Raw genomic sequence first — 11707 nt, forward strand, 5'->3', positions numbered from 1 at the left:
AAAATATTAGTATAACATGTAAAACATAGATTTAAGAACACGATGACATACCTTCTCTACATAATGCTTTGTGGTGAGAGAACCTATTTTGAAGGTGGTCTCTAAAATCATAACTTTATGAAAAGTTAAGATGATTTCAAAAATCAAAACCTAAAAGAAGAAAATGTAGAGGAAGAGCAAAGATAAAGAAATGGTGATGACAAAAAACTTAAAAATCAAATTGGAATTAACTTTTCCGTAAAATATGAGGAAATGAGAATATAGTTTAGTTAATGCTCTGTATGATTTCATTTAAATCCATAAAATTGTTACCAAAAAGGGTATTATGATGACTTTCATCTTGTACCTTTGTCTCCTCTTGTTGAGTCCTTCTTATCCCTCTAGTCACATGTTTCAATCACAATTTCAGAAGACAAATTAGTGTTTTACAAATTGAAATGCATATAAAGAGAATTACCTATTGTTGTGATGAAGCGCGCAACTTTTGAGTCTTTTCGTTCTCTCTAGTCACAAACTTCAATTACAATTTCATGAAACAAATGTCAAATTAGGGTTTCAGAAAGATTAATCAAAGAAATGAAAGTATGATTTTACATGAAAGTGAAAAGGAAAGAGAAAAGAAAGTGAGAAGTATGGTAAAAAAAAGAATGTGTTATGTGTAGTGGAGAGAGAAAGTGGGAAGTATGTACCTATATAGGAGAGAGAGTGGAAAGTAGGATACGTGGGTTATGTGTAGTGGAGAATCATAAAATTTGTTTCTTAAATCAATTTTAAAATTCTACAATTTTAATAAAAAAAGAATATTAGTTTAAATCAGAAAAGTAACGTACCAAATCTCCACTCTCCTGCTAAAGTGGTCCACAAAATATTACAAATATCTTTAATTTTTTATTTAATAGAGAAGAAGATCTTTAAAACAGAAAAGTAACTAATCAATCTCTCCACTCTCTCCACTCTCCAGTTAAATACTAACAAATAAAATAAATTTTAAAATTAAAATATTATTTTATTAATTTTTGAAATTATAAAATGTCCAAATAAAAATTAATACAATAAATTATTAAGTAAAGATAAAATGAAAAAAAAATTAAGAGCAGTTAAGAGGAGAATAAGAAATGATACAATGACCATAATACAATAATAAAATTAAATATTAATATAAGGATAAAACAGGAAAAAAAAAATAAGAGCAGTTAAGAGGGAAATCCCCTTTATATATAAGTATAGATTATCAATATTATTAAATATTATTAATATTATTAAAATTATTAAATATTATTAATATTATTAAAATTATTAAATATTATTAAATATTATTAATATTATTAAAATTATTAAATATTATTAATATTATTAAATATTATTAATATTATTAATATTATTAATATTATCAATATTATTAATATTATCAATATTATTAATATTATCAATATTATCAATATTATCAATATTATCAATATTATTAAATATTATCAATATTATTAAATATTATCAATATTATTAAATATTATCAATATTATTAAATATTATCAATATTATTAAAATTATTAAATATTAATAATATTATCAAATATTATTAATATTATCAAATATTATTAATATTATAATATTATCCAATATTATTAATATTATCAAATATTATTAATATTATCAAATATTATTAATATTATCAAATATTATTAATATTATCAAATATTATTAATATTATCAAATATTATTAATATTATCAAATATTATTAAATATTATCAAATTTTAATAAATATTATTAATATTAGTAAATATAATTAATATTATGAATTATGATTTTATAATTCTTCATATTATATTAATATTTTTAGTATTATGTATATAATTATTATGATAATAGGTGGTAGGTAATAGAGATTCGTAGGTGATAGTTCGTAGGTAATAGAGATTCGTGGATAATAATTGGTAGGTAATAGAGATCTGTAGGTAAAAGTTGGTAGGTAATAAGATTTGTGGGTAATAGTTGGTAGGTAATAGAGATTCGTAAGTAAAAGTTGATAGGTAATAAGATCCGTGGGTAATAGTTGGTAGGTAATGCTGAATTTACCTACGAATTCAGAATCTGTGGGTAATGTCTGTAGGTAATGTTGTTCGTATGTAATGTCCGTAGGTAATGATGAATTTACCTACGGACTCAGATCCATGGATAAAAATTCGTAGATAATACGGATTTTTTTGTAGTGTCTTTTGACCACCTCTTTCATGAAAGCTTGTACCAAGTTTTTATTTTTTGCCAAATAAAGGAAACAAAACTAAAAAAAATACAGATCATTGTCTAATACACCAAGTACCCTAAGTGGGTTGTTTCTTTCTACACCCTATACATGTTTTGCAATGACCAAAATATCTTTTACTAATACTTAAAAAGAAAACTTACCCTACATTATTCATTACATCTCCACCACACCTTCATCCATTTTTGACTCCAAAGAACCTCCAAGTAAGGTCATTTCTACTACTACCATTGTCATCATGATTTGCACATACCTCATCATCATATTTATTTTAATATTGAGGTTGCATAACATTTATGATTTAGCAATGCTTTAATTTTTTGCTCATAAAAAATATCAATAGCAAAGTGACAATTATAATATGTATAAAGTTGGATGAGAAAAAAAACTTACAAAACATAGGCATTCATGTATGTCACAACAAATATAATACTTGAATGTACTGCTACTAATATTTATCGAGTTAGTTTAATAAATATATTAAGGTGGTACTACTACTTAAGTCAACTTTGCATGACTTAGTTGTTGGGAAATAAACAAATCTCTTCATCAGTATTCAACATCTAAACTCTAGTTTGGATGTGAATTATGAATTTACACTAATTTTTATCATATCCAATGATATGATGCCAATACATCAATCAATCATTGTCTCAAATACAAAGCAACAATTTGGAAACCAAAGAAAACAAAGTCCATTCATACCTTATATAATATTCTTGTAGCCTACCATGAGTTGACCAATTGGACAAAAGAAATTTTGAAAATGAATCTCAAATGGGTGTGTTTCAGTTTTCCAAAAGAGTCCAAGCAGAACGAGTGTTCCTTAACACTTTAAGGTTTGTACATATTATTTTTTCACACTCCTTTACATGTTTAAATTGCCTCCCATACATTTTAGAAGCTCTTAAAAATGTTCACAACTTAAAATCCCTTTCCTTAAAAAATCAAATCAAACCCACAAATCAACAACCTCAGAAAATAAAAGAAAACTTTTGGAAACTCACGTTAATCTATTTAAGTTTTAGGAGATGTAAAGTTACGTAACGATTGATGGTGGACCATCCTTGTTAAAGCCACAATTCTTATCAACTACGAGTAGAAGATCAACTTGGAAGAATGCAGAAGATAATATCTGCCTTAGTTTTTGTATAAAATGTAAATAGTAGAATAGTATTTTCTGGCTTTGTATTTCTGAGCCAACTTTAGAATATGAATATCTTTCTCTTCAGATAAGACTTCCTTAGGCGCCTTCTCCTTAGAAAGAATGACACTTCAAGCTTCTCCTAAAGTCTAAGCTAGGCGCCTCATGAAGGACTCTCCAATCATTTCATGCCATGTGTCAACCCATGAGTGAAGAGTTTCTTGTACTTGGGATTTTCAAATGGCATGCTAGGAATGAAGAGTATTTTGAGAACTCAATAGTTATCTTAGGAGTCTCCTTAACTTATAAATAAGAGACTCCCCTCTTTAAATTTATAGACTTGATTGATATGTGAAATTGTGTTTTTGAAATTCTGAGCACCCCTATCCAAGTCTATGCTTAAGGAAGTTGGCCTAACCTCTTCCTTGACCTTGACATCTTGTAATCTCATGCCCAAACCAAGAACTTCCATGACCTTTCAATGCTTCCTCCACAAATCTAAAATACCTTCCATCAATTTCATCCAACACTCAAGAAGAATTGCATCATAAAATCAAAAACATTAAAATAAAAGAAAACTTTTGAAAACTCACCTTAATCTATTTAAGTTTTAGGGATCGTAAAGTTACATAACAATAAAGCAACATTGAGCAAAAACAAATAGTAAAATGGAAGAGTAAAGGAAGAACAAAAATGAACCCAATCACTCTTAATAAAAAAATAATAAAGTAAAGAGTAAAACAGATAAAAGATCGATCAAAATCCAAGATAAAAAATAAAGATCGAAAATGTCAATAAAAAATGTTGATAGAAAACCAATCACCATTTATTAAAAACAAAGAAAAAAAAACAAGGATTAAAAAAAAACTAAAAAAGATTGATCGAGCATGAAGAACAACAAAAAAATAACTCAATTCCATAGTTAAAAAATTTAACAACGCCTTATTTTATAAAGATTGAACAGTTTTACAACAATCAAAGAAATCAATTCCCTAATAAGTAACATGAAAGCTTTTTATAGAAGTAACTGAAAAGATTTTGAAGCATTTGTAGATTTATGTATATTTCCTCCTATAACCATATAATCCTAAACTGAAAATAAAATTATGAAAGAAGAGAAGAAAAATACATTTATTTTAATTTAAACTAAATTCAGTTTCAGATTTGGAAATTTATTAAAATTCAATGCAGTTTCTAAATATTATATTAAAAATAGTTTAGTTTGTTTATATTTTTTTTTCCCAATCCTACTTTTCTTAATCACATTGATTATCTTATATCTGTGGTTTATTTTTTTCTTATAAGTTTTTTGAATTTTATAGACTTATATTTAATAAAACTATACTGATGTGTTTATCAATAAATATTTTTATAAAATTTATTACAAGTTATTATAATATAAAATTATAAATTTAACATCAATGGATCATATACAGGATAAATTAAAAAGAACATCTTTAATTAAAAAAGATTAGAGATATTGGAAAGAAAGAAAAAGAGAGGGACACACGTAAACCCATGAATGGAGTTCCTTTTTATTTATGCATTTTTTTTTATCTAATTTTGGCTCCTTGTTATCCTGTTTTTCTCTCTCCTCTACCTTTCTGTTTTTTTCCTCTGTCCTCTGATCTCTCCCTGTTTTCAGGCGATTTCCGGGTTTCCTTTCCAAAACCCTAAATTCTCATTTTCGAATTCTATCTATCTTTCATTGCTTTAATCAGCAATCAATCTTCTCAAGTATAAGTAAATAGTCACTCATATTTTTTAATTAATTAATACTAATAATTCCATATTATTTTCCCACTATTTGTATCATTATTTCATTCGTGATAATAAGGAATACTTATCATTATCCTTAATTTGTAACTTAACCCGTGAATTTTACTTTTTAATATTTTCGTGGGTTGCAGTCAAAGTTAGAAAAAAAGGGAAAAAATTTGAAATTTGTTCTTTTTGTTTTTAATTTTTCAATTTCTGTCTTGCCCAAACGTTTCCCTAGTTGTCGTTGTGTTTTTTTCGGTGTTTTTGTTTCGAGGGAAAAAACGCGGAGAAGGGGAAATATTTTGGAGGCAAGTTTTGTTTTCTGGTGGTTGTGATTTGGATTGTTTCGGCGAGGTTAAGGATATCTATCTGTTAAAAAAAAACTGATTTTTGCCTTATTTTTTCAAAAAGAGGATCTTTTTGTTTTGGTTCTTGATGGTGGAGGAAGGGTGTGATGATTGAATTTAAGGGTGGATTTGAAGAATCAGTGGTGACCCTTTTGTTGTTGTGTTTGTGGATAGCTGTTATTTTCATCTCTTTGGTTTTGGGGATGAGTAGAAATGATGGCCAGAAACAACGGCACCTTCTTCATGGAGGTGTTGCTGCTGGTACTGGTGGTAAAACCAACAGCAATGGCTTTATTCCCGGCTCCTTTCGTACTTTCTCTGGTTACCTGAAGATTGTTTCATCTGGTGCTTCTACCGTTGCTCGGTCAGCTGCTGCCTCTTTTGCATCATCGATTTTGGATAAGCATGATGTTGCTGACCGTGATCGGGTATGTATGAGTGACCTATAACTTGTGGAACTAGAAAATAGTAACTTGCTTGCTCATCATGGCTGTCAATTTTATGAATTGCAGCTTGCTTCCTTGTATTCATGACATAAGATATTTGTGGATTGGAATTAGATTAATTATTTGCTTTTATTGCTCATTCTATCTTGTCCAATTGGATTTGGTTTTCCCAAACATAGTTTATGCAATTCAAGTTGAGGAGTAATTGTTGTTACTGTTAGTTCATTCTTGGGAGGATCTCATGTCAGATGCAAGGTGTACAGGGTAGAGTTTGAAGTTAAATATGGGAGAATTAACGGATTAGATATTTTAAAATACAAGCACCTGATTGTCAGATTGGATTCTCTTACCATTTGAGTTTTACTCTTTGAAGTGCAAACTTGCACTGTACAGAATAGATATTTATACTTTAGATACGATGAGTGATGACTATGATTTTTTTTTCAGTTCCTTTAGTAATAATTATTATTTTGAATTTGTTGCATGCTAGTTTTCACATATAGAAGTGTCGTGTACGTTCTTTTAATAATTGAACATCTATATGTGCAATTTCTTATGGCAATGAGGATGTCATCATTTATCCCAGTAGGTCAGCAGGAGTGCACTTGTTGGGGTATATGGCCTCTAGTTTGTAAAGTTCTTGAGCATGCTTGCAATGTTCATTCAATAGCAACCCCCAGTCAAACAGAATGTCTTAAAAGATGAAATTTAGAATAGGTTTTATTAAGAAAGAAACATAAAGTGTATTTTGCTAATCAGGTTTTATGAATTTTCTTATCAAGGAGTGGGTTATTTATTGGAAAGAGGCATCCAATTGGTATATATTTTTTTTTTTGCTTTCTAATAGAAGAAATTAATTAAGAGAGGAAAACATTACAATGAAATTTGTTGACTAGGGATTCTCCCTAACTTATAAGTGGACCAATATGGAGGAAAAAACACAAAGGGATCTAAGCTGCACAATCTGTTGGAAAAAAACCCTCTAGAGGACCATGAGCTATACACCAAATAGTGAAATGCGTAATATTTATTCCAAATTAGCTGTTCTACCAAAGAAACCTCATTACAGATATGAGATCTGTACTCTAGCAATGTTAAATTGTAGCATAGTATCACTGTAAGAATTTAGCTCCACTGTTTTGTGCATCAACCATCAGATACTAGACATAGTGCTTTTACTCAACTAAATGTACTGTTCTGTTCTGTGTGTGATGTCGCTGAACATCCATCAAATGCACCCATGAGTTCTTTCTAATGTGACAGTTTCTGAAGTAAAAATAACAAAGCTGGACTTTTTGGTAGTATTGTGTGATAGATTTAATGTTCTTATGTAATTTATTATTTACCAAGTATCCTTATGTTTTGGAACTATTGGGCCTTTTAATCTTTTGCCATTGTATAAATGGTGCCACCTATTCTTATATTTCATATATTTATTTCCTTATGTTAAATGGATGTTTGTTTAGGAGGGACGTATTCTATATATGATTTTCTTATCTGCCCTTTCATGCTTTTGGCTCTGATTTCTGTTTGCTTAGTTACTTATTTAATATTGAAATTTGGTACATTATTTTTCTTTTTTCTTTGTTACATATTTCAATTTGGTGTTAAGATTGAGGTGACAATTTTCAATTACTTCCAAATATGTATAGGTTATTTGGGCTGGGTTTGACACATTAGAGGGCCAGGGAGAAGTTATTAGACAAGTACTTCTTCTAGGCTATTGGTCTGGCTTCCAGGTTTTGGATGTTGATGATTCAAATAATGTCTGTGACCTAGTTTCCAGAAACGATGGCCCTGTTTCTTTTATGCAAATGGTACCAAGTCCAACTGTATTGAAGAAACTGGAGGACAAGTTTGTAGACAAGCGTCCATTGTTGGCTGTATGTGTGAATGATTTCTTGGCAGGAGGAGGCAATATACGTGAGGGTTTGGTTGCCACTTGCAATGGGGGCACTTTAAACCACCATGACCAAGTGAATGGAAACTATCTGCCAACTACTGTTCAATTTTATTCTATGAGGTCTCAATCATATATTCATACACTAAACTTTAGATCAGTTGTTTATTCTGTAAGATGTAGTTCTCGAGTAGTTGCTGTTTCTCTTTCCACCCAGGTACACTTTCTAATATCTATGTTAAGTTCCTCTAAATTTGTTTTACTCTAATGTTTAATGGTATCTTTATTTTGCAGATACACTGTTTTTCTCCCACAACTTTAGTAAGGGAGTATATTTTACATACCAATCCTATAGCAATGAGTTATCCTGGTTCGGGAGGCATTGGATTTGGACCACTGGCAGTGGGTCCTAGATGGCTGGCCTATAGTGGAAGTCCTGCTGTAATAGCCTCTTCTGGGCGTGTCAGTCCACACCATTTGACACCTTCTGCAAGCTTTCCTGGTTTTTCTTCAAATGGGAGCTTGGTTGCACACTATGCCAAAGAGTCTAGCAAGCATCTTGCTGCTGGGATTGTGACCCTTGGAGATATGGGGTACAAGAAGCTTTCTGGTTACTGCTCAGAACTTCTCCCAGATAACAGTGGTTCTATACAATCTGTAAATTCTAGCACAAAAGGAAATGGAATCATTCATGGCCATTCAACAGATGTGGAAAGTGTTGGGATGGTAATAATGGTTCTTTGTAATAATTTTTCATTCACTTGTAATTCTACACATATGTGCTTGATTATCTTCTATGACAGCATCTTCCCTGTCTTTGGTTGTACACACCTGGTCTTTCCTTACTATTGGCTCAAATACTGTTGCAAACATAGTTGTCGTTCTGAAAATGACAGTCTAGTACAATTTTTCAATTGCTCAAGAGTTTTGCACTGTGTATCATCTCAAGTTGGATTCTTGCATGTATATTTTGGTCTTGGTTACTCTTGTACAATATGGCAACTGATGCTAATACTGTTAATATTTTTATTTTACTATCATAACTTATTATTCTCTTTCAGGTCATTGTAAGAGATATAGTCAGTAAAAATGTCGTTGCCCAATTTCAAGCCCACAAGAGTTCCATTTCAGCTTTATGCTTTGATCCTAGTGGGACCATCTTAGTGACTGCTTCTGTTCAGGGGCATAACATTAATGTTTTTAAGATAATGCCTGGATATGAGACAGTGTCTGCATCTGATGCTGCCCCTTCTTATGTTCATCTCTACAGGCTGCAACGAGGCTTGACAAATGCAGTGAGTTCATCTTCCTGCCCAGTCTTTCTTTGGAATAATACTTGTTCATTTTTTATTTTCAAAATGCATCAATAAGTGGTCGAGACCTTTTCTAAATCTGTGTTTGACTTTTCAGGTTATTCAAGATATTAGTTTTAGCATTGATACCAGGTGGATTATGATTAGTTCCTCAAGGGGCACTAGCCATCTGTTTGCTATAAATCCTCAAGGAGGACCTGTAAATATTCTGTCATGTGACAATAGTTTAACAGAAAAAGATGGTTTGAATGTTATGCCTAATCAAGCAGTTCATTGGCCTCGTAGTTCAGCTGTAGAAATTTGTAAACGGCAGAGCTTCTGTGCTGCTGGTCCTCCGATCACACTCTCTGCTGTAAGCAGAATTAGGAATGGATCTAATGGATGGAGAAGCACGGTAACTGGTGCTGCTTCTGGGGCTATTGCTTCTTCTTTCCATAATTTTGAAGGCAGAAGTACCTTGGACGTTAATGGGAACTATTCCAAGGAAAAGTATCATCTATTTGTCTTTACATCCACAGGTTCAATGATACAATATGCTCTGCAGACAATTAACTGTCAAGATTCAGGTGTTGTTTCTGGATTAGTGCCTGCACATGAGTCTGCCCCTCTGACTGATGCAAGAGTAGTTGTTGAGCCTATCAAGAAGTGGAATATAAATCGAAGATATAGTTGGAGAGAGGGAGAAGAAAATATCGACATTTATGGAGACAATGGAGTTTCAGACATCGATAAAGTATATTCGGAGGACGTAAAAGATAATATCATCAGCCCTAAAATGAAGAATGTATCTGTGAAATTAAATTCATGTTCTGAGAAAGAACATCATTTGTATATTTCAGAAGCTGAACTGCAAATGCATGAAGCTAAGACACCATTGTGGGCAAAGACTGAGGTGTGTTATCTTAAAACTTGAGAATGCAATTTTTTAATGTTTTTAAAACATTATAATGCTTGAAAGTTTGACATTTAAACATGTGATTCTGTTTCCGACCAGATATATTTTCATTCAGTGGCTAAAGAGGATACTTTGATGATGGATGAAAAGGCTGCTTCTGGAGGGGAATTTGAGATTGAAAAGATCCCGACTCGCGTGATAGAAGCTAGGTTGAAAGACTTGGTTCCAATTCTTGACTTTATTCAGACTTCAAAATTTCAATATACAAGGTTCGATTGACTAATTAGTCTACTTGTTAGTTATTATTAGGTAGGCCAAAAGGTTTGGGCTGTGGATATTGCGTGCTCTTTATTATTTGGTTGTAATGACATTTCCTCACTTTCAAAAGCTTCTATTGTTTTTCCATTAACTCTCTGCATTCAAGGAGACAGTTTACTTATATAAATGAAAAAAATATTTTCTTACAGGACTCCTGCTGTGGAAAACAAGTTGAATGCACCATTTTTGCATCAAAATTCTAAGTTGTTTGAAAAGGGAAGGATTTCACCAGGGAGTAGATCTCCTGGTTGTATGACTAATTCTGGTGGAAATATTGCTGAATTTAATGGTGGCTTTGAAGGAAATGAGTGGGATGAGGGTTCGATTCCAGCAGAAGCAGAGGGTCTTGTAAATAACAATAACACCCTTAAACCAGATACTAGGCCAGAGACTGTAAATAATAGAAGAGGGCACATAGAGATGGATGTTCATCACATGTTTGTAAATAGTGACAGAAAAGGCCTGAAACTGGAGAATCCCCATGAAGAAAAAGAAGGGGATTTTGATTGAAGGTAGTAGTTATATTTTAATTTCTGATATAGATTTGTCAAAACATTAGTTTCTGACATAATTAAATTGATTTACTAAATCGATCAAATATTTGTGATATTACTGACCAATAGTCTGGCTGTTTATATGTGTAATTGAGCTATGGTTGCTAATAATTGAATGTAATTTTCTTTCTTTTCATAGGCATGAAATATTCTTTCATTTCGCACCGGGGGCTGTTAACTTTGTTGGTTATAGTTGAAGAGGTATAGAGAAGTTTGAGTTGTAAGGGCTTGACTGCTATACCAAAATGTGGATATTACATTGGGATTCTTCAGTTGACTTTGTAAATAACAGATAAATTCATATAATAAATAATTAGCTTTGATGGATTTAGTTTTCTTAATAGAATGAATGTGTAAAGAAAGTAAGGATGCTTCTATATTCTACCACTTTACACTTCTACTAAGGATTCAATTCAGTTGTAATATCCAGTGTAAATAATAGCACCACCTTGTATCTTATCTTTTGCCTTTCATTCTATTTAATTACATTGGTTTTTTATAAGATAGTTGTGTGGATTGGTTTCTGTTACGAAGTGGACTCAATCTCATAAAATCGGTTTATGGGGTGAGGTTTGTATTCCCACTTATATACAATCGGCTTATGGGATGAGGTCTGTACTCCCACTTATATACAATGAAATATTTCCATTTCTAGTAATGTGAGATCTCCAATACTTTTCATATTTTTCACTCTTTTATTTTCTCCATCTCTCTTTCCATGCTATCAAACTCATCCTTAAGTAGTACAAGGTTCAAGAACTATGATT

General features: G+C 31.3%; 1 protein-coding gene across 1 annotated transcript; it reads left to right on the forward strand.

Moving 5' to 3' along the window:
- The first annotated feature begins 4926 nt into the window (after nt 1–4926).
- On the forward strand, nt 4927–11267 carry LOC137820269 (autophagy-related protein 18f-like). The gene is made up of 8 exons (XM_068624254.1): nt 4927–5942; nt 7613–8077; nt 8155–8586; nt 8922–9155; nt 9271–10065; nt 10168–10337; nt 10536–10898; nt 11080–11267. The coding sequence occupies exons 1-7, from the start codon at nt 5622–5624 to the stop codon at nt 10894–10896; spliced, it is 2778 nt and encodes a 925-aa protein (XP_068480355.1). The 5' UTR covers nt 4927–5621; the 3' UTR covers nt 10897–10898; nt 11080–11267.
- The last annotated feature ends 440 nt before the right edge of the window (nt 11268–11707 follow it).

This window comes from Phaseolus vulgaris, chromosome 11, assembly GCF_000499845.2.
Source record: "Phaseolus vulgaris cultivar G19833 chromosome 11, P. vulgaris v2.0, whole genome shotgun sequence".
Classification (NCBI taxonomy): Eukaryota; Viridiplantae; Streptophyta; class Magnoliopsida; order Fabales; family Fabaceae; genus Phaseolus; species Phaseolus vulgaris.

Coding starts and splice junctions, on each gene's coding strand:
- LOC137820269 (XM_068624254.1), top strand. CDS start 5,622: ATGATTGAATTTAAGGGTGGATTTGAAGAATCAGTGGTGACCCTTTTG. Junction 5,943..7,612: donor ATGTTGCTGACCGTGATCGG/GTATGTATGAGT, acceptor AAATATGTATAG/GTTATTTGGGCTGGGTTTGA. Junction 8,078..8,154: donor CTGTTTCTCTTTCCACCCAG/GTACACTTTCTA, acceptor TTTATTTTGCAG/ATACACTGTTTTTCTCCCAC.